Source organism: Orcinus orca, chromosome 2 (assembly GCF_937001465.1).
Source record: "Orcinus orca chromosome 2, mOrcOrc1.1, whole genome shotgun sequence".
Classification (NCBI taxonomy): Eukaryota; Metazoa; Chordata; class Mammalia; order Artiodactyla; family Delphinidae; genus Orcinus; species Orcinus orca.
Genome location: NC_064560.1, coordinates 6,987,710 through 7,010,687, shown reverse-complemented (window position 1 = coordinate 7,010,687; position 22,978 = coordinate 6,987,710). Strand labels below are relative to the sequence as shown.

The window sequence follows — 22,978 nt, the reverse complement described above, 5'->3', positions numbered from 1 at the left end:
CTTTATAAATAGATCTTTTTTTCACTTGATCTGCCTTAGGATCTAGGGTCACAGCCTTTATCAGTGGTAGTATAAAGGCTAGTCCCCACCAAAAATTTTAAGTATTTTTTAAAATAAATTTATTTTATTTATTTTTATTTTTTGGCTGTGTTGGGTCTTCGTTGCTGCACGTGGGCTTTCTCTAATTGCAATGAGTGGGGACTACTCTTTGTTGCGGTGCGCGGGCTTCTCATTGCGGTAGCTTCTCTTGTTGCAGACTACGAGCCTAGCCATGCAAGCTTCAGTAGTTGCAGCATGCGGGCTCAGTAGTCGTGGCTCGCGGGCTCTAGAGTGCAGGCTCAGTAGTTGTGGCACACGGGCACGGGCTTAGTTGCTCCATGGCACGTGGGATATTCCCAGACCAGGGCTCGAACCCATGTCCCCTGCATTGGCAGGCAGATTCTTAACCACTGTGCCACAAAGGAAGCCCCCAAATTTTAAGTATTTATTAAAAAATCACAAGACACGAGTTTCTTGCCTTCCAATGCCCAAAACGCCCATCTTGTTTCTAATGAATAAGGCGACAGACATGATAGAAACAGGGCAGAGATGAATCAGGACAGTCAGTGACATTTCAAGAACAGAGGAATTCTGTTGGGCAACGAGGTCAGGCTGCCCAAAACTGTTTGTGATCTGAGACTAGTTTAGAACTGCATGTTTGCAACTCATCATGACGATTTCTCACTATTCATTTTATGAAACAAAAGCCTGTTGTTACACTCAAACTCGTAAATTCATTCTTTTTAATTTTTCTAATGGTGATTTTAAAAAAATTGCTCCTTACCCCGTCTAACCTGTAATACTCTGACCACACGCATAGCTTTCCGTTTTGTTTACGGCCAGTCGGGTACTATGTCGGTGATGAAAACTGAAAACACAGAAACTAGACCAAAGAATGGGAAACAAAACGAGCAGTGAAGAAGAGATTGAGAAAAGGAGGAAGATATTTAGAAGAGGAATAAAAGTGCTAAGTTAGACTGGAAAGGGAAAAGAAAGGGGGTAGGGAGGGAGGAAGCTCACTGGGTCAGAAGCAACCTAAGGTTTCGGTCTTGGTTCTCGACAAAGGTAAATCAACAGGTTCAGACCCCTGACCTTGAAAGTGTTCTTCAGCTGACTTACAATTGCCCATGACTTCCCAGCGACTCCATTCGTAACCATTAAAGTCTCCATTGGCTGGAGTAGCCACAGCAGACATCTGGTGGAGTTTTCTGAACCGCTGTCGCAACTCAAGATAACCTTTATTCTCCTCTTTCCGGGGCTCAAGATCTCCTACATTGGTGCCTGTAAACACGTGGTTTCCTCAATCCACCTCCCCATCCCCCATTTATCTTGATTTCCACGGTGCCGGGGATTCGGCAGAGGCTCGGTGATGGGGGAACTGGGTCAGAATTTTGCGTCCCTTAGGCAAGCCAAAAGCAGAAAAGTGAGGGGCTCAGACTGCCAGGCACTGAAAGGTAGAAATTGGGTTAGAAGAGAGCGGCGTCAGGCGGCACCGCCAGGTTCCGGAGTCTAACCGCGGTACAATGCTCCCCAGACAGGGCAACCGGGAGAACAGGTGGCCGGTTACCAGGCAACCTGAAGTCTCGCGAGACACACAATGCGCCTGCGCACTGCCGCTGGAGGGCCTTATTCAGAGCCTCCGACCCGCTCCTAAACTCAGGGTTTTTAGGGAAACCGTCCGTCGCTCTGTTGCGACGCCCTGGGCCGACTTTCCCGTTTGGAAATGGCCCGATGCAGAAGAATGAAACGTGTTCTCTGAGCCGTTCCTCCTCCCCTTCCCCCGCCCCACCGCGTCGGAAGGCGGGGCCCGGGAAGGCGTGGGCTCTGCGTACGCGCAGCGCGGCCCACGTGGAACCGGCGCAGGGACGACCGTGAGTGGGGGTCTGCGCTGGGGTCTGAGATCCGGAGGGGCCGCTGGTGGGGATCGAGCCTGGGACTGGGCCGGGTGCGCGCAAGGTCTCCCAGGCTCCCCGTCCTTGGGGCCGCCCCCGCCCGTACCGGCGTGTTTTCCTGCGTCCCGGCCTCGGCTCACGCTCCGGTCTCTGCCTGGAGTTGAGCGTCTGTCGGGTACGAGAAATAGGTAAAGCCCCACCCTGGCCCTTCTGTACTCCGCGGTCTAGAAGTGGAGGGGGACCAGAAAATGACTCCAGTCGCATGTGTTAAGTAGTGAAGTAAGTAGGCACTCGATAGAGAGGCGGCAGGCCATAGGAAGAGAGTAACTCGGGGGTCGGCTACCAGATCCAGAAACTCGGAGTCCTCCCTGAGTCCTTCTGCTTTACCCCGAGTTCATCACTGAGTCGGGCGGATTGCACCTCTTAACTGTTTCAAGTAGCATGCATTTCCGTCCATCCCCTGTGCGGCGACTCTAGCTAAGGCCACCGTCATTTACCAGGACTACTCTGGAGCCTCTTTGCTGCTTCCGGTTGTGGCAAAGGACTCCTCCTGGGCCGAATCCCCAAAGATCTTTCTGTGCCGCCTTTCCAGCCACGCCACTCCTCTGCTTTGAACGTTACAACCGCTTCCCACTGTAGGGTTTGCAAGTGTATTCACCGTCTGGTCCTTCCTCGCCTTTCCCGCTCTCTCCGCTCTCTCTAGCATCTCTGCCCCGGCGACACTGACATCATTTCCTTTAATGCAGTTCCCTGGGATGCTCTTCCGAATAGGTACTCCCTTTGGTGTCACATGTGGGTTAAAAGGGTCACTTCCTCCGGGAGGCCCTTCCTGACCCCCTCAACTGAGTCAGGCCTCTGCTCAGGATCCTGTAGGTCCCTGACCTTAATGTGCATCACATCTTATATTTTACTTGTGGGTAAGTCTCCCACATAGATTCTAAGCCCAATGAGTTCAGTGGCTGTTTTTGCTTTAATTCATCATCTTTCTGGCTTGTTGCATTGTGGATAATCCACAAATACTTGTTCAAGTAAGCAAGGTGGTGGTAGGGCTGAGGGTGGGAATAATTCCCCAGGCAGAGGGAATGTGCGTAAAGCCATGGAGGGGAGGAACTGGTGACCTCATTAAACAGTATGTGGTTCCATGGTGGGGTGTAAGGAAGTAGGCTGATGGTGACATGGGGGCCCTTGGATGTCACTCCAGTGAGTGTGCACTTGACCTCATGGGCAGCAGAGGCCTCCAAAGGCACCTCAGCAAGGCCTTCCCAATTTTCTCCTCCAAAGCTGTTACTTGTTCCACTTCGGGTTTGGATTATGTCCCATGAGACTCTACTTATCTGAACCACTTGGCTCTTGTCTCCCTCGCCTAGATTCTGAAGACAGGAGGAGCTGATGCCCAGAGCAGCACGTGACTGTAAGTACTTACTCCCTGTTTGAATGCTGAGGCACATGAACTGCAGTTTGTGGTCTGGCAGAGCTCCGATAGAGCCTCATATTTGCTCCTTGGTCGTTTATTTCCCTTTTCCTGACCATCTTCAACCTGGTGCCAGCCTCTGCCAGTCACTTCCTTGGATTTGGATGAGCTGCCTCCTGCTTCGCACGGGGATGATGGGGATGGGGGTGGGCTGCACCGGAAGGAAGCAGCTTAGGGGGCAGACGCCGAGTCTCTAGCAGTGGGCAACGCTGACACGAACGAGGTCTGAGCTCACACCCCAGGGAGCTGAGTTTTGGTTTTCCGTGAGAAGGTGATGTAGGAGGAACGTCTGAGGCCGGTGGAGGTCAGGAGACCCTGTCTCAGGCCTTTCCACTGTGGAAAGGCCCCCTGTCCTACACCAATGGTGCCCAATTCCAGTTCTGTATCACATTAAGCTAGGCAGCCTTTTGACAAGTACAGGTGCCCTGCTGTATTCCCCAGGATTCTGATTCAGCAGACCTGGGGTACAGACCAACCATCTCTGTCTTTTGTAAAGTCACAGGTTATTTTTTAGGTGCAGCCAGGATTGAAAGAGCATAAAATTTGGATTTGGGAAACCAGCTGTGACTCTGGCATGGTACTTAACCTGAGTCTGTTTCCTCTTCCACACACAGGGCCATCACGCAGGAATCGGGTGAGAACCAAATAATTCTTGGAGAACGTGCCTTATGACACACTCCACGGGACACCCGCTCCTCAGCAGCAGCAGCCGGGCTCTTAGGAGGGTGTTTGATTGGAGGAGATTTCATTTTTTTTCATCCTGCCAGGGGTGCTTGGGGGAGCGGGGAGCAGGTGTGCGTGGGATGAATGACCTGGAATGAGAAAATCTGGTTACCTGAAAACAGGAACAGTTCCAAAATCAGACTTCTCCAGAGCTGGCTTGTTTAACTTCCTTCAATTCTGCACCTTGGGTCCCTGTGGTTCCCGGCTGAGCCCAGGAAGAAAACTGAGGGAAGAAAGAGGAATATGCAGTTGCCTCTGGGCAGGACAAACAGGACATGCTCCTCTGAACAGTGGTTTATAACATTTCCCCAGCAAGGATCCCTGTTACTATTTTGCCTTAATGGATTAATATCTTTAAAGTTCATTACGATATTTCCCTAGATTTCATCACATTGTCAGCCAGAGGAACGGCCAGCTTGGACTTATCAGGGGAAGGGGGAATCTGTGTATCGTGTTTTAGGAAAGACAGACAAGAAACTTAGGGTCCAGGGAGGGAAGGAGACTTACCAAAGGGCACAGAATGAAAGTATCATTTGGATTTTTAGTCATGTGCATACATTATGGTCCCAGTTCTTAAAAAAAACCACAGCTGGTTAATTATGAATGGCAGAGGCTTCCAGGGCCCTTAGAGACTGTGTGCTGAGGCAGGCGGACTCGAGGACTCACAGAGGTGGTGGTGGGAACTTGTTCAAGGCTGAAACCCGGTACCCGTGACTCAAGAGTTGGAGGTGCTCAGTGAATATTTGCTGAATGGATGGACGGAAGCCTAAGTAGAGGGCAATACAGAAAATGGTAACAAATCTATCAGACTAATACCAGAGGTCCTGAAGAGGATAAATAATTATGAACAAGTAGCAACATGGAACATTTTAAAGGAAATAAATAGATTTCAGTATGATCACAGTAACGCAAAACATTCATAAATTGCATGTATATGAATGAAGACCGAATCACAGGAAAAAATGCAGAAAACTTAAAAGAGAAGTTAGATGTATGGTCACATATATATATGTACGTGTATATATGTCCTATATAAGTAGGCTTGCTTTAGCCTTTCCAAAATCAGAAAGGGCACAGCCAAGATATCCTTAAGGCGTGCATGTCTAGTTAACACGTGTTTTCCTTTGTCGTTTTGTTCCTGTGAAGGGTCTTCAGAATGGCCGCAGCCCCCCAGGCACCAGGGAGGGGCTCTGTGCGGAAGACCAGACCTTTACCTGTGAAGACATCATTGAACAACCCATATACCATCCGCTGGGGTGCCCTGGACAGGGAGGATATGCACTTCATACTACAGACCCTGGAGGACAGGATTAAATCTCTCGGGCTTCAGAAGACTGAGGACAGGAAGAGAAAGAGAAAGCAGCCCGCTTTGAAAACACAAAGCGGAGACACGTGCAGCATGGATGTGGACACTGGTGAGGGTCTGAAGGAGGAAAAGCCAGAAGGTGAGCCCCAGGCATCAGGGTGGACCCCTGCCGACGTCAGAAAGCAGCTTGCCATCGGCATCAACGAGGTCACCAGAGCCTTGGAGAGGAACGAGCTGCTCTTGGTCTTGGCGTGCAAGTCGGCCAAGCCGGCCATCGTCACCGCGCACCTGGTGCCGCTGAGCGCCAGCAGAGGTGTCCCTGCCTGCCAGGTGCCCCGGCTCAGCGAGAGGCTCGCACCCGCCATGGGCTTGACCTGCGTCCTGGCCTTGGGGTTCAAAAGAAACACCGCTGCCTTTGCGGAGGAAGTGAGGGCCATCATCCCCAGAGTCCCCCGTCTGGACGTGCCGTGGCTCCGAGACACACTTGAAGACCCCGGGGAGAACCCAGAGATGGAGTCTTTGGAAAGCCAAGACAAAGAGATTTTGGACACTTCCTTCGAAGACCTCCCTAAATCCAAGAGAAAGCTTGCTGAGGGTCAGCAGGCTGCAGTGTTACAACCCCTGAAAATAAAGAAACTGATTCCAAACCCCAATAAGATAAGGAAGCCACCCAAAAGTAAAAAAACGGCTTCAAAGTAACCTTGTATAAACCTGTCACTTCATACAGTTGTAAAATGCCACCTCGTAGAGAAGCCGCGAATAAAATGACTTTTACATGTATTCTTGGGACACTGTTTAGTATCATTCCTTTCACATGTGTAAGATTCTCTTGACTGGAGAACACAGATAGGCTGAAGCTTAGGGACACTAAGTGCAGAGAATGTTCAGCAGTATGAGTATCAAAACAAAAGTTTATTGAAACTAATGTCCATGCTTGTATAAATTCCCTTTTTAAAAGGCTGGCACGATGCTTGTGAGCAAGGACATCTGTATCCTGCAACACTGGACATCTTTCTGTCCGAACTTGGCAAATAGGCCACACAGACACGGTTCTAGTTGGCGGGGGAGATGAAGCTGGATGGCAGGTGCACCATCACTTGTAAAGGAAAGATGGTAAATGCCAAGCAATACACTGTCCTCAGAAACAATACATTATTATTTTTTACTGTCAGTTTGCCTTTCTTTGTAGGCAGGCCTAAGCGTGGGCTTGGGAGAAAGGCTAAACATCTATCAAAATTGCCAGATAAGGTATTCTGACTAGGTAAGAATTCACTCCTTTACACGGTTAACTTACCTCCTTGGGACTTTAGCATGTATCCAAAGTATGATGGTAATTAGGTGAAATAAAGCAGGAAGAGAATAAAAAAATAAGTGGAGGAGCTTGGATGCTCAGAGGTGGGTCTGCCATGACCGGCGTCGCTCGTGTTAGTATATGGAACAGGATCGGTGCTCTATGTTAAAGCATCCGCTGTTTACAGCATGTGTTTGGAAAAGGTGCTTTCTGTAATTTACGGGAAAGGTACTGGCTTGCCAAGGTTTATTTTCAGCCTAAATTCTGGTTGATCTGTGGATTATGCCACCTCCGTTTAAATTTACTGAATGCCATCTTGACCAAAAAATGGTGGGGTGTGTGGGCAAGGGTACGTCATGGACCAGAGCATTTCCATTACTGACAAAGGACACGGGGTGGTGTGGGTTTTTTGAATCTGTAAGACACTGTGTATTGCACTGAAATTTAGTTCTAACGGCTACTTTATAAACACAAGCAGCTGTACTGATTTTCTACTTTAAAATGCTCATTGGTAACATGCATAAATTATAAAGAGGCATTATAAAGCGGCAAATGTGCTAATAATTTATAAATTACTGTATTTAAAAATTACTGAGTAAAAGAACATGAACTCTATTAACTGCAATTATGTAAGTGAATAGAGGAACAATGCCACAGTTTTGTCATGGGGTGGGCCCGTGACACAATTTCTGAGGGACAATCCTGCAATTATTCGAAAACCTACTTCATGTTAAGATTGCCATAAAAATGAGTGGAACGTAATTCCCAACTGGAGCCTCGACTCTGGATTATGTTAAAAATCTTGTTTACTTAATTCTGGTGTTTCAGTGAATTGGTTCACTTTTGCTTCTGCAGGCATCCTCCTCACGTTAGGAAAAAAAAGGTAACGCAATTGGGTTTGAATCATCCTATAGGAGAAGTCTTCTCTCGCGTCTTTGAGAAGGAAAACTGTGGTGTCCTAAATTAAGGACGACTTCGGAGCCCACGCATGCCCCCTAGTGGAGGTCCCAGGGTGCCGCAGCTGTGGGGTGGCCTTCAGGATGACGGGAAGCTGCAGAAAGAGGCTTTCTGATTTTTAGAGGAAATCAGAGGCAATAGAACTTTTTCCCTAAAGGGCCAGGTTTAGGCCTTTGGGTCCACAGTCTCTGTCGGAACAACTCAACCCTGCCTGCCACGTACAGGCAACACATGAATGAATGAGGCCTTGTTCCCATAAAACTTTATTTATGGATGCTGAAATCTGAATTTCCTGTAATTTTTATGTCACAAAACTTTTTTTTTTTCCTCCTCAACCATTCAAAAATGTAAACACCATTCTTAGCTCGCGGGCTGTACAAAAACAGGCGCTGTGCTGAGTTTAGCTCATGGGCCACAGTGCGCTAGCTCCTGCCTGGTTTTTGTAAGGTACGATTGTGTCCTTTGACTACTTGTAACATGAAGGAAGGGCATCCTGTTGTCGAAGGTAATTAGATTTTTCTGGACTGAACGGCCTAGGCACTGGTACATGAAGGCAGGAAGAAGTATCTACTTTGTGGTATTTGAGTCGAGGCCGTTTTAGGTGGCCTTGTCCAGCATCTTTTTCCCCTTGGGCTATTGGTGATATATACATTATCTATGTACACCGAGAAACTTGGATTTTCAAATCCTAGATAAAAACACCATCAGTAACAAAACCACAAGACTTATTTACAATTAAGACATCTTCCTAGAGCACGACAGCTTTCATGATAAATTAGAGTCAGGATAAAGAATTATGTGCAATTCTGCATAAGTAATAAAAAAACATTCAAATTATCAGTGTCCTGATGGCACTCATAAACGCCACTGGGCATGTCTTCTGACTTGAGGGCTCTGATTTTTCTTTTCCTCACGTATCCTGGCTGTTGCTGAGAAGAGAGTCTCTGCAGGAGCAGAACAGTCTAGTTTGTCAGGGTTGTGTGCTCTTCAGAGAACACAATGTTTGCCCCAAACCTTGCTTTGGAACCAAGCCACGAACCTGCTGAAGATCAAAGTACCCATTTGTGTGTTTATTGATTTGGCAACTTTGCTTCTAGAGAAATAGTCAACCAGTACATTTTTATCTCACTCTTCACTTTAACACCTACCGCTCATCACTGCGTTACAGAAATGCTGGCTCCATAGGTGTCCCCGATGAGATCATGTGCAGTGACATAAGTAAACCCTTTCCAAATGGCTCCCTCATTCTGCTACATGGACCCACAGACCCTCACTTAAGAAACAGAAAGGCAGCAGTTTATCTCCACACAATGGCAAAGATTTTCCGACACGATTCTGTGATTTCTGTTCAATCCATAGGAAAGCCGTCCATTTTTCTAGAGAGGGACAAATACCTTCTCTTCATTGAGAGACAGTCAGAAGGTTGAAAATTAGAGGAATGTGCTCTTTGTATCCTCCTTCCAACCCTCCTACAAATGGGTCAACAGCGAAAAAAAGGATGAATATTAACATTCTAGCTAGAAATGTGTTCTATTGGTCACCAATCGATGTTTTTCCATCTTTTCTGTTACTGACACTTCGATGTCACTTAGGTTGTGCTTTTATTCTTTGGAATGGCAGTTCCAGGAATCATTAACTAGGATATTAACAAATGATGACATCAGAGTTCTAGAAATAGAAATATCCATCTACTGTAATACGAGTCCAACCTAAAGGGAGGGAAGAAATGGAATAGCAAAAACAAGTGAGCAAGAAAAATTATAATGTAGTACAATAGATCTATATTTTTAAAAAGCTACTCAAGAAAAAACCTCTCAACAATCCGAAGAGAAGCAAATATGGGATTTTCTAGGTAAATTTATCAAGTTTACAAAGGTTTATCAACTTCACTTACCTTTTCGGACTCTGTCCCTGGACACCTCCAGTTGTACAAGTAATACTGTAAATTGCCATCGCCTATGCCAAACTTGAGTTTTTCCAAGAATGTCTTATTTTCCATCAAATCTAGTGCATTGAATACATCAAATCCTTTCTGTCAATGTAAAAAAAATTAAATTTTAAAGTTTCAAAGGATTAGAGTGTTTTGTATATTATGTATTTCAGTATAACATTTCATTCCCCTACTAATAGCTTGAATTGATAATGCATTTATAATAAGGTTTAATGTCTGCAATATATAGTATGGGTTAGGAATTCAGTTCAAAACTGTCTTATTAAACTAGCAAGCAGTGAATCTGATGGAGTCAGCAAGATTATCCAGAAATGCTGAATCGAAAAGTGCAGTCTGATGGCTGACAAAAAAGAATCTATTAAAATTTCAGGAAATATTTTGTCCCTGTTCTTTTTTTTTAAATTTATTTTATTTATTTATTTTATTTTTGGCTGCGTTGGGTCTTCATTGCTGTGTGCAGGCTTTACTCTAGTTGGGTCAAGTGGGGGCTACTCTTTTTTTTTTTTTTTTTTGCGATATGTGGGCCTCTCACTGTTGTGGCCTCTCCCATTGCGGAGCACAGGCTCCGGACGCGCAGGCTCAGCGGCCATGGCTCACGGGCACAGCCGCTCCACGGCATGTGGGATCTTCCCGGACCCGGGCACAAACCCGTGTCCCCCGCATCGGCAGGCGGACTCTCAACGACTGCGCCACCAGGGAAGCCCTTGTCCCTATTTTTGAAGCAAACAGCTGCCTAGATGGCTCTATCACCAGAACTGTTAGTTACTGGCCTTTCTACGTTCTGACTTACCTGAACCTACGCCAAGAAATCAAAGCTGTAAAGACTTTAAATCGTGTATCTGTCTTGGGCTGATAATGGGAAATAAATTTAGTAACATTTCAATAGTAAAAACAGAATTTTAAAAAAAGCTTAGATAATACTATGCAAAATGTGATACAGATGAAGCACCTACATTTCTATTTCTCAGGGGTTTTACCTTAAATAACTTATTACTTGCCTTTTTGGGGAGGTAGTTGAAAATGAGCTACAAGATCAAAGAAGCAAAGAAGAATGCTGATTTGGGGATCCACTTATAATAGATTAAAAAAAATGTTTCCAATGATCAAATACTAGAAGACTACAAGGAAGACACTTTTGAAGGGTTGCTCCCAATTTCTCGTGAACAATATTTATCTTCTCACTCAGCAATTACATCAAAATGTCCCCATCAGCTGATTTCAATTTCTTTTTAAAGAAAAATGTTTATTTGTAGCAAGAATTTAACAATCATCCTTACTACCACACTGAGGAAATAGAAAAATAATGCAAATATAGTAAGGAACATTTTGAATTTAGTTCTTTTCATTTCAAATCCTTTTAATAATAATAATTCCAATAGTTAAAATCAAATTTCTTTAATTTTAAAATTCAGAGACTATTTATTTGAATCAAAAAACCTACTGTTGCCAATTATTCACTGCAATACACTCATATTTTCCCCATACAGACAGACCTTGTTTTATTGAGTTTCACAGATTCTGGGTTTTTTACAAATTGAAGGTCTATGGCAACCCTGCATCGAGCAAGTCTATCAGAGTCATTTTTCCAATAGCATTTGCTCACTTCGTGTCTCTGTGTTCCACTTTGGTAATTCTTGTAATATTTCAAACTTTTTCATTATTACATTTGTTACGGTGATCTGTGATCTCTGATATGACTACAACTCGCTGAAGGCTCAGATGATGGTTAGCATTTTTTTTTAGCAATAAAGTATTTTAAATTAAGGTCTGTATATTGTTTAAATATGCTAGTGCACACTTAACAGACTACACTATAGTGTAAAGGTAACTTTTATATGCACTGGGAGCCAAAACACTCGTGTGGCTCTCGCTTTATTGCGACGCTTGCTTTACTGCAGTGATCTGGAACCATCTGGAACCAAACCCACAATATCTCCAAGGTATGCCTGTATCATGGGATCACGTTAGTTTTCTTATATTCCTTATATTATGAATTTCGTGTATCTTTATATAAGGGTTACAAGTTTCTAATTTGTACAAAATGTCTTTTTGGTTAAGTTACAACAGAATTAATGATGAAAATAGCCATTAAATTTAAAAAAAAACACCTCTTATCAAAATTCTTCCTTTGACTGTCAACAGTAAGAAGTATCTCAAACAAATCCCCCCACGGTGTGGAAGAAAATACAAGATGTTTTATATATTCCAATATACGTATTTGGAGACACACACGGGATGACAAGGAGTGAGTTGCATACCAGCTTGGCGATGATGAGTGCGTCGTTCATGAGGTCCAGCAGCGGCGTCTCTGTGTGGATATTGTAGAAGGAGTAGGCGGCTTTGAGGCTCTTGTGGGCGGGGTGATGCATGACTGTGGAGGGGAGCGTGTAGAAGCTCAGGAAGTCAGTTAGTTTACCACTGGAGTTCTAAAGAACAAAGGCAATGTCAGGTAAACATCTCCTTGAACAAGTTTCATCCAGGCATCTCAGCTCACGTCTTGAACTCTGACTTGCACCACAGCTTTCCGTTAGAATGAAAAGCAACAGCTCATGCTCCGCTCTCCAGGTCTGACGTGGAGCCCCTTACCATATGCTGGGCAGAGGCCAAAGAAGAGTGTGGAGCTGTGCCTCAGCCTAAGTGCTCGTCAGCAACTGGCATCAAGTTCTTAAGAAGCAGAATGTTCTAAAAGGAACGCTCTCTTGTTGACTAATGAGTCTCTCTAGACTTATGGGACAGTGATAAAAGTAAATTCATTGTTTTTGCAGGAATAAGAGCACCAAGGATTAGAAGGCTATTTTTCCAACTAAAGGATACTGTATAGTAATCTTCTTGGCACAAGGCAGGAATTGTATCAGCTTAAAGTGAAGTTGGATAGGATTTGGAAGCTAGTTTTTTAGAAGCTTGTAAAAAGGCACTGGTACTGCACCAAAATATATGTGTGTGAATAACTGAGAAAATCTGAAGCTATCAAAAATCAAAAGGGATGCAAAAGATGGTGTTTGTTTTGTCATCACTGGTACACTTTCAATACAAGAAATTAGCCAATATTGTTTGCATTGTTTCTATTACCTGCAGTGACCTATGCAAGTCTGCATATAATTCAAACCATGATATATTTGAAGTATACAGCTGTGGAGGCTAGACCACATATGCCATTGCTAATATTTGTTTTAGCAGAAAATTCCAGAGGATGTATTATCTGGTTTTTGAGTGCTTCTGATTCATTAAACCTTTTCTTCAGACATTATGAAATTAAAGATGTTAAGCAAAAGTGAGAGATGACTTAAAGACCTAAATTTTCAGCTTTATTAAGGATTTTCAACTTGAAAAACACCACAGCAGAAATTAGAGGAAAAAAAATCACTGGATGGGCTCAACAGTAGAGTGGAGATGACAGAGGATAGAATCACTGAACTTGAATTTACCCAATCTGAAACAACAGAGAGAAAACAGAATGAAAAAAAAAAAAAAGAATTAAGCCTCAGGGATCTGTGGGGCAGTAACAAAAGATTCACCATTCATATCATTGGAGTCCCAGAGGGAAAGAAGAAAATGTGGGGCTGAAAGAGACAATGGCTGAAAACTTCCCAAATTTGGCAAAACGGACATAGTAGATTCAAGAAGCCATGTGAACTCTAACAGGATACTAACAGGATAAACCCAAAGAAATCCACACCAAGACACATCATAATGAAATTTCCAAAAACTAAAGACAGAGAGAGATCTTGAAAGTAGCCACAGAGAAACAACACATTACCTATGGGGAAATACTAATTTAAATGACAGCAGACTGCTCACCTGAAACCACAGAGGCCAGAAGCAAGTGGCACAAGAGCTGAAAGAAAAGAACCGTCCACCATGAATTCTGTATCTGGCAAAACTTTCTTCAGGAAAGAAAGGGAAATAAGGACATTCTCAGACAAATGAAAACTAAAAGAATTTGCTGCTAGCAGACATACCTTTAAGACTGGATGAAGTACATTCTTCAAATAGAAAGGAAATCATAAAAGAAAGCATCATGGAGCATCAGAAAGGAAGGAAGGAAGAAGGAACAGAAATCTGGGTACATACTTTGAGCTATGCTTCTTCTCATGAGTTTTATAAATGACACGATGATTGAAACAAAAATTATGACACCATCTGATACTCAAGACAGTGATATTTAAACAATGAGACTGTACAGCAGAAACTAACACAACACTGTAAAGCAATTTTACTCTAATAAAGATGTGAAAAAAAATGATGAAAAAGTAAAGAGAAGTAAAGTCACTTGAAGTGGTACAACACGGATACCAGAAGACTGTGATAAGTCACATCTGTATACTGTAATACCCAGAGCAACCATCATGAGACCTACACAGATATACTCCAATGCACTATAAATAAATCAAGACATCCAAAAATGTTCAAGGAACAGGAAGGCAAGGAAACAGAAACAGAGGGACAGAAACCAGAAGAAACAAACAGAAAACATGTATTATAATATAGAAGACTTAAGCTCTAACATATCAATAATCATCAAATGTAAATGGCCAAAAAACACCAATCAAAAGATTCTGGCAGAGTGGATAAAGAAAAATGGCCCAAATATATACTGTTTACAAGAAATTCACTTCAAATTCAATGACATAGATGGGCTGAAAGTAAAAGGACTGAAACAGATATACCATGCAAACATGAATTTTAAAAAAGTAGGAGTGGCTATACACATATACCTCAGAGATACTGTGGGTTTGGTTCCAGACCCCTCAATAAAGCAAATATTGCAATAAAGCGAGTCACATGAATTTTTTTGTTTTCCCAGTTTATATGAAACTTTTGTTCACACTATACTGTAGTCTGTTAAGTATGCAATAGCATTATGCCTAGAAAACAATGTACATACCTTAATTTAAAAACACTTTATTGCTAAAAAATGCTAACCGTCATTTGAACTTTCAGCGAGTAGAAGTAGTAACATCAAAGATCACCATAACAAACCTAACCATAATGAAAAAGTTTGAAATATTGCAAGAATTACCAAAATGTGACACAGAGAAACAAAGTGAGCAAACGCTGTTGGAAAAAATGGCACCAACAGACTTGCTGGACACAGGGTTACCACAAACTTTCGATTTGTAAAAAATGCAGTATCTGCTTAGTACAATAAAGTGACGTGCAATAAAACGAGGTCTGCCTGTATTAATATACAAGGAAGTAGACTTCAGAGCAAAGAGAACTACTGAAGACAAAGAGGGGTATTACATGATGATAAAATGATCAATCCACTAGAAACTCATGCAGGTCCAACATGTATAAGTACCAAACAAGACCCTCCAGAGACATCAAGAAAAACTGACAGAACTGAAGGGAAAAAAGACAAATCCAGAGTTATAGTTGGGGACTTCCACACCCCTCTCATTAACTGACAGAACTACCAGAATTAAATAAGGGCTATGACTACAGATTCTGTAGCCATTAAAAGGGAATACTATGAACAACTTTATTCTTACAAATTTGACAATTTAGAAGAAGCAGACCAATTCTTCTAAACTGTATTAAAACTCAAACAAGATGAACAGTCCTATAATCATAAAAGAAAGTGAATTCATTATTTCAATACAAAAGAATTCTCTAAGGTCAGATGGTTTCAACTGGAGAATTCTAGCAAACATTTAAGGAATTAACACCAATTCTATATAATTTCTTCTAGAAAACAGAAGAGGAGGTCATACTTCCCAACTCATCTTATGAGGCCAGTAGTATCTTGATACCAAAACCAAACAAAGACAGTACAAAAAAAGAAACTGCAGACCAATATCTCTCATGAACTCAGCAAATACTCAACAAAATATCAGCACTCCAAATCCAACAATGTATAAAAATTATATACCATAACCAAGTGGATAATTTTTCTATGTATGCAAGGGTGGTCAAACATTTGAAAATCAATAAATGAAGAAGAAAAATCATGATTGTATGAATTGAAGCAGAAAAGGCACTGGACAAAATCCAACACCTATTTATAATAAGAACTCTCAACAAGTTGGGAATTTTCTCAAATCAGTAAGGAGCTTCCATGAAAAACCTACAGCTAACATCATGGAATAAGATTCATGGGGTAAGACTGAATGCTTTTCCCCTAATAACAGGAACAAGGCAAGGATGTTGATCTTTACCACTCTTATTCAATAAAGTACTGGAATATCTAGCCCCTGCAATAAGGCAAGAGAAAGGAAGAAAAGGCATACACATGGGAAGGGAAGAAATAAAACTGACCCTATTTGTAGATGACACAATTGTCTATGTGGAAATCCCAAGAAATCTCCAAGTAAATTCCTGGAACTAATAAGTGATTTCAGCAAGCCTGCAGGATACAAGAGCAACAAAGAAAAACCAATTACATTTCTACATACTAAAAATAAACATGTGGAAACCAAAATTAAAAACATAATACCATTTATAATCACTCCAAGGAAATGAAGTATTTAGGTAAACACTTTAAAAAATATATACAGGATCTGGATGCTGAAAATTACAGAATGCTGACAAATTTTAGAAGACCTAAATAAATGGAGACATACCATGTTCATGGATTGGAAGACTTGTTAATTCTCCCTAAATTAATCTACAGAGTTAATGTAATTCTTATCAAAATCCCAGCAAGGTCTTTTGTAGATAACGACAAGCTTATTCTAAAATTTATATCCAAAGGCAAAGGAACTAGATTAGCTAAAATAATCTTGACAAAGAAGAATAAAGTGGGAGGAATCACTCTACCTGGTATCAAGGCTTACTATACAATTACAGTAATTAAGACAATGTGGTATTGGTGAGGAAACAGACACAGAGATCAATGGAACAGAATAGAGAACCCAGAAATGGACCACAATACAAAGTATCAGTATTTAGGCTATATAAAACTTTGACAGGGAATTCCCTGGTGGTCCAGTGTTTAAGACCTGGTGCTCTCACTTCCAGGGACCCAGGTTCTATCCCTGGTTGGGGAACTAAGATCCTGCAAGCTGCACAGCATGGCCAAAAAACAAACAAACAAAAAACCAAAAAAAACCTTTTACAAATCAAGAAGACAAGGGTTGAGTGAAGTGGTTGAATTATGCCATCTTGAACAAAGGCAGTTCAGTTCCAACCAGTTTTGCAAAAGCAAAACAATTAAACTTTGGGACACATCCTTCTCAGATGAGATCATCCAAACTGGCCTTTTCAAAACTAAGAAAAGCAATTAGTCACACAGACAACAACAGAGCAGATCAGAACCCTGATTCCCCAAGATTAAGTAGTAAAAGTGTGCTCTTCTGCCAGGAATGGAAGCTGTAAGAACAGCTGGTTCTGAAAGGGTGAGCAGGAAGCTGGTTCAGAAGCACTGAGTCATGTGGGCAGGAAGGGAATGGACACTCCATGATCCTTCTGGAAAATGGACTCAGTTGCACAGTGTTCTCATACTTCTCTGTACTATCTTATCACCTTCTCTTTACCTCCACTACAAAAGTGTCAATGATGTGCTCCTGGGGGAGGAACCAGTGGGCTACTTCCTCTTCATCCATCACCGGGGCTAGATGAAACTGCTTCAGGTAACTGTTGGTTAGTTCTTGAACAGCTTTGATATCTCTTGGTTCCATTGGCCTCAAGCCTGAAGTTTTTGTAACCTGTTGGAGTGAAAACAAAACCAGTTGGGACGGGCTTCCCTGGTGGCACAGTGGTTAAGAATCCGCCTGCCAATGCAGGGGACACGGGTTCGAGCCCTGGTCCAGGAATATCCCACATGCTGCAGAGCAACTAAGCCCGTACGCCACAACTACTGAGCCTGCGCTCTAGAGCCCGTGAGACACAACTACTGAGCCTGTGCGCCGCAACTACTGAAGTCCACGTGCCTACAGCCTGTGCTCCGCAACGAGAAGCCACCACAGTGAGAAGCCCGCGCACAGCAACGAAGAGTAGCCCTTGCTCGCTGCCACTAGAGAAAGCCCACTTGCAGCAATGAAGACCCAACACAGCCAAAAAAATAAAATAAAATAAATAAATTTATTAAAACAAAAAAAGTTGGGAGGTTTAAATAAGAGGAGTAAACAAACTTGGCGTCAAAGCATGATCCCCAGACCAGCAATATTAGCATCCCATGGGAGCTTGTCAGAACTGCAGAATCTTGGGCCCACCGCAGACCTACCAAGTCAGGACGTGCAGTTTCACAAGATCCCCTGGTGATTCGTATACACATAAAGCTTGAGAACCACTAGTTTAGAACATAAGCTACAAGACATGTTCTATCCTATCTCTGTGTACCAGGTCTTTGGTCAGTATTGTCCATGACCCAGACAAAACCAACGGGAACACTACAAGTTCATCTATATCCCCATGCCAAGAACTTTAACAGCCTACACGATAGGGCAGAACAATCTCAGCATGTGTTCTGGAGGATCACACTTTTAAGACTGCCACGTCTGACATTTTGAAAACACAGTTGAAAATGGCTGAGAAACTTTTTGTCCAATAGCCCGTGGAAAAAATGTAGCTCTTCTGTCCTCATGAGCAATAAAAATGAAAGAAAAGTAAAAATCATATCGGTCAGTATGGGAAGGGAAGCATTTTAATTGCCAAGAATGAATGGCTGGTTGCCAAGTAGTGGCCCTGGTCTCTTATGCCATCTTTTGATTAAAAGGTGATCAGAATAGGCATCTTAATCCATCATTCCAGAACATCAAAATTTTTACATTAGGCCATGGGAATAACAAACCCTCAAGGTCAGGACAAGTCCCCATTTGGATTTGTTCAAGCCTTATCCTTAAAAGAGTTCCAGACAGCAACTATAGGAAGTGTACAGACACCAGGACACTTGACAACAGAAGTGAGAAAGGTCACTACATTTGCTTGTTTGTACAAAGAAAAAACTTAATACAAATACAACTGCATTTTCCCAGTTAACTCGATATTTTTTTTCTTGAAGAAATATTGGATAAATTTTAAGTGACAAATAACTTGTATATAAATAGTGCTATTCTATCTTTTCTGTCCTAAATTACCACTAAGTACTTTTAGAATTTTTTTTAATTGAAGTATAGTTGATTTATAATGTGCCAATCTCTGTTGTACAGCAAAGTGACTCAGTTATACATACATATACATTCTTTTTTTATATTCTTTTCCATTATGGTTTATCACAGGATATTGAATATAGTTCCCTGTGCTGTACATTAGGACCTTGTTGTTTATCTAAGTACTTTAAAGTTAAAAACTGCCTTTAAAATTAGATCATCACAATTCCTGCATGCCCCCAGACTACTGGTAGGGGAGAAGACCAAGGTGGAAAACGGGTTTTCATTTTGAGTGTCGGCTCTGATGGATGTTAGTAGTTGTGCTGAGGTTTCTAACGTTCTGTGACAAGAACCGCTGATTGATTACTGATTCACTTTGGGAGGAGATGGGCTTTGTGTTTACAGACCCAGCAGTCCTTAGCTGAGTATTTACTATGTGCCACTCAGTTATGATTTATGGAATCTACAAAGATGCAGTAATGCAGCTAAAATAGTTTAATATTCTAAACTGAGAGAATTTTAAGTCCTTGACATTTAATAGAGAACTCATACTTTTAGTATTTCTGTGGATCTCAAAGCCAAAGGACCCGAAATCTCCAGGTCCCAGGTTCCACCCAAGGCTTAACCCTTGGTTAATAATGGCCTGAATAGGTGTTGAATGAATGAATGAATGAATTCCTAGGTTTTTAGCACAATCATTTACCCAATAAGGTGAGATGAAGGCTGCAGACACGGAAAAAAGTCACTGTCAGCTCTGAAGAGATGATATTTCTACAGCCTGGCATTTAAGTACAAGCCAGGAGTGCAACTGTATTTTTCTTTTGTTTCCCTAAGCCAATTTTAGTTATTCGGAGCATTTCTACACTGCAATTCATGGGAAGAGGAAACCTATGTGATTGCTAAATGGTGTTACATGAAATAAATATACATTTCTAAATGCTGGTAGGAAGGCCAAAGCCATACCAAATGTATACTGCAGTCATTTGAAAAGATTATTTTTTACTATGAGGATGACCTTGATACATTTTAAACAGCCTTTCTCAACATCAGATTGTTCTTTCTTTTGTTACTGGTTCAGTAAGAATCAATAATATCAAGCAATGAGATTAACTAATGAAAGCAACAGGATACATCTTCTCTGTTCATAGAGAACATTCAGAAATGAAGACTGAAGCTGGCCAACTCCTTTTTGGAGCAAAATATGCTTCTGCAGCACAGTTCTTATTCACTGAATTTTCATACTGTGTAATCACTAAATCAACATCCTTTCTGCCCAGAAGACACCCTTAAAGCAGCAGTTCTCAAATATTTTGTTCTGGGACTTTGTTATGCTCTTAAGAATTATTCAGTACTCCCAAAGAGCTTTGCCTATGTGGGTTATATTTATCCGCATTTATCATATTAGAAACTAAATTAGAAATTTAAAAAAAAAGAATATATAAGCTCACATTCCATATAGCCTCTGGAAGACTGCACAGTGCACTTGTAAGACGATGAAATGAAAGATGCAAATTATACTTTTGTGTTTTATAAAAAACTGACTTCACAGGCCCCCCAGAGGTTTCTGGGAACTTCAAAGGATCCCTGGACCACACTTTGAGAACTGCTACCTCAGGTCTCTGAAGGTCAGAAAAATGGGTAATAGAATTTAGATAAGGAAGACTCAGTGAAAACAGTATTGTTTGGCAAACCGGCAGGGAGAAAACACATAAACTTGGTAATTTCCAAGCACTTCAAACAAGTTTTTACAGGAGCATTAAAGCAGGAGAGAACATCAGACTATATCCAGCTATAAAAACATATAAGGTCCTAGAAACAGGGGAAGAATATTTACTTTTGCTGATTAACAATGGCTTATGTGTCTCAGAGCCTAAACTTGTTTCTTTCTAACATCAGAAAGTCACATCCTCTCCAAGAAATCTACAGAAGCACGAAATAAATTTTAAAATATAAAATTATATTTTAGGGAGTTCCCTGGTGGCCTAGTGGTTAGGATTCCGGGCTTTCACTACTGTGGCCCAGGTTCGATCCCTGGTCAGGGAATTGAGATCCTGCAAGCTGCCCAGTGCCGCCAAAAACAAAAAAAGAATCATATCTTATATAATAGCTGTTGTCTTCAGGAAGAGGTGGGGGAAGTGCTATACCTAGACAAAAATCTCAGCTTTGGCATAATCTGAAAGAATCAAGTGGCAATGTCTTCTGAGACTTCAATAAAAAGCAGAAAAAACTTCCAGTAACTGAGAAAATCTTAACTTACATAAACAAACTCTATTTCTGAATCAGATACTTTCCCACCATCCAACTAATATGCATTACTTGTTGGACTCTATATGCACTGAAATCTGCGTAAAATCTGCTTGTAAGTACATAAGGAAACAAAGCTCAGAGCCCTATTGAAAAACAGAAGCAGTGCCGTTCTCTGTCAAACTATGTGGTGTGAACTGATTTGGAGCTAAGATTCCACAGTAGAGATGTCGGCAATGATTATGATTATTTATTTGATTTAAGAAGGAGCAGTAGGACGTTAAACACTAAAAAAAACAACAGTTACTAAATCGAGAACACCTGAGTCTTAGCATGTCTTCCCAGGCGTAAAGTTCTTGCAACACAATGTAAAGACACTGGGAGATTAACCTGACTCCCGCTTTTTATCTGCTTCAAATTCCTTCACCTTGAAGAGCACCGACTAAAAAAAAAAAAAAAAAAAAAAAACCCAACATGGTTTGGAAATTCTCAACACCAAATTAAAAACAAACCAACACTGAAAGGGTAGGAAACTGTGTTCCTCTTGGGAAAACCTTAGTCTCGCAGGTAACAGTAGCTAATGGCATGGGCCCCGGGGATGGTTCTGTCCTGATTGGAAGACTCTGGGCAAATCAATCTGGTGTCTCAATGTCCTTTTCTGTGATTGGGGACAGTCACCCACCCTCTCTGATTGGTGTAGATAATAAATGAGATAATGGATGTTAACTGTCTGGCATAATGCTGGCTGCAATCAATGTTGACTTTTATAGTCAGATGTCCACAGCAAAGATGTAAAGCCGGCACGGTAAGCAGAAACAGGCCTGGCAAATCAGAAAACGAGATAGAATCAAAGAGCAAAAGCTGTATTCAGTAAGGTTCTTGTCTTTACGCTTCACGGTACAAAAATGTTCTTAAATGATGCAGTTGCCAGAGGGGGCATCATCCACCTGGGCCCTCGGGAGAGAAGGAGGTGGTCTGGTGTATGCTGCCTCGTCCAGCTTCTAACTCAGGAGCTGACACCATGGTGGCTGCTGGAAGCACCTTCCAATTTTCCAGTGTCTCTACTTGCATCTCTTCTATCTTCTCTCTTTCTCTTTTTTTTAAAATTTACTCTTTAGTTTTCTTTCCTTCCCTATGACTTAAAAGGAGGAAGGGAGGCTGGAACACACCAATGAGAGGTGTTTGGACCTTGACACTCATCCCTTCCTGCCTCAACCTGGTCTCTAATGACGGCACAGTGAGACGTCTGGTTGGACTGGGCCTTGGTGCCCCCAAGGCAGTTGTGTTAGAGGTGAGGGTGGAGGCAAAGGGACCTCACAGGAGAAACATGGACGTCTAGGGCCTGCCTTGCAAGTCCTCCACTTATTAGTGACAGGCCCTGGTCTAAGCATCAACCTTCACAAGCCTCGGTCTTTGCATCTGTACGATGGGGATAAGAATACTGACTTCAAAAGGTGGTTGGAAGAATATACTGAACAATATACGTGACAGCACTTTATAAACTTCAACTTATTAGGGAAGAAAAAAGGCAATCACCATAGCAACATGGCCAGAAGAGGACTGCTCCACCAAGGAAACCAGGTTAACCACAACCAAGATGCCAAGGTCTGGTTTCACCACCAATGCCCGCCCGACCAGCAATTTATCACCAACTTGTCAAAACTTTGTTACTTATGAGTTGATGGATGCTTGTACAAAAATATGGAGGCCGATGGAAAAAGTCAAGTCAAAACTAACTTTCAGTACCTCTAATTCTAATCATCCTGAATAAACCAACGCCAGCTACTAAAATTCCTTATTCTTCAGTCTACGTTAGGCAACTATGTGTAACGGGGCACTTTCCTTACCCACAACTAGACAGGTTTAGGCTCAAAAAACTTAAATCTGGGGAGACCAAAGTAGAACAGCATTCGCCCCTAGTGAAAAAAGTAGGCACGCCTCCAGTTCTTATTTCAACTCACATACGGCAAAGTATTTGACAATTTGCAAGGAGGATGCTGAGAATCAATGGTGTCCTGTCTTAGCTGTGCACTGTGCCTCCCTTGTTCCTCTTTATTTCTCATGTCCACTTGTGC

The 22,978-nt window shown here is 42.1% G+C and overlaps 2 protein-coding genes across 9 annotated transcripts in view; one reads left to right on the top strand and one right to left on the bottom strand.

Annotated features, from left to right (window-relative positions):
• The first annotated feature begins 1,750 nt into the window (after nucleotides 1-1,750).
• On the top strand, nucleotides 1,751-6,211 carry RPP38 (ribonuclease P/MRP subunit p38). Of its 6 annotated transcripts, none has more exons than XM_033403458.2 (3): nucleotides 1,751-1,984; nucleotides 3,299-3,342; nucleotides 5,272-6,211. In XM_033403458.2, exon 3 carries the CDS (start codon nucleotides 5,282-5,284, stop codon nucleotides 6,128-6,130), a length of 849 nt encoding a protein of 282 aa, XP_033259349.1. In that variant the 5' UTR covers nucleotides 1,751-1,984; nucleotides 3,299-3,342; nucleotides 5,272-5,281; the 3' UTR covers nucleotides 6,131-6,211. The 6 variants fall into 6 exon arrangements, with proteins under 6 accessions (XP_033259349.1, XP_033259347.1, XP_004278645.1 ...); XM_033403456.2 differs by having other exon boundaries at nucleotides 1,751-2,106; XM_004278597.4 differs by having other exon boundaries at nucleotides 1,752-2,119.
• A 1,713-nt stretch (nucleotides 6,212-7,924) lies between these two features.
• Nucleotides 7,925-22,978, bottom strand: part of NMT2 (N-myristoyltransferase 2) — a 55,761-nt gene continuing 40,707 nt past the window's right edge. For 2 of the 3 annotated variants that reach the window (XM_004278596.3, XM_049706540.1), the window contains exons 9-12: nucleotides 17,106-17,276; nucleotides 11,889-12,056; nucleotides 9,574-9,711; nucleotides 7,925-9,388 (exon numbers count right to left, since the gene is read on the bottom strand). In XM_004278596.3, the coding sequence (XP_004278644.1) occupies nucleotides 9,368-9,388; nucleotides 9,574-9,711; nucleotides 11,889-12,056; nucleotides 17,106-17,276 (498 nt within the window). In that variant the 3' untranslated portion in view covers nucleotides 7,925-9,367. Of the gene's footprint in view, nucleotides 9,389-9,573; nucleotides 9,712-11,888; nucleotides 12,057-17,105; nucleotides 17,277-22,978 lie in introns of those variants that run through there. The other variant, XM_033403454.2, reaches the window with a different exon arrangement.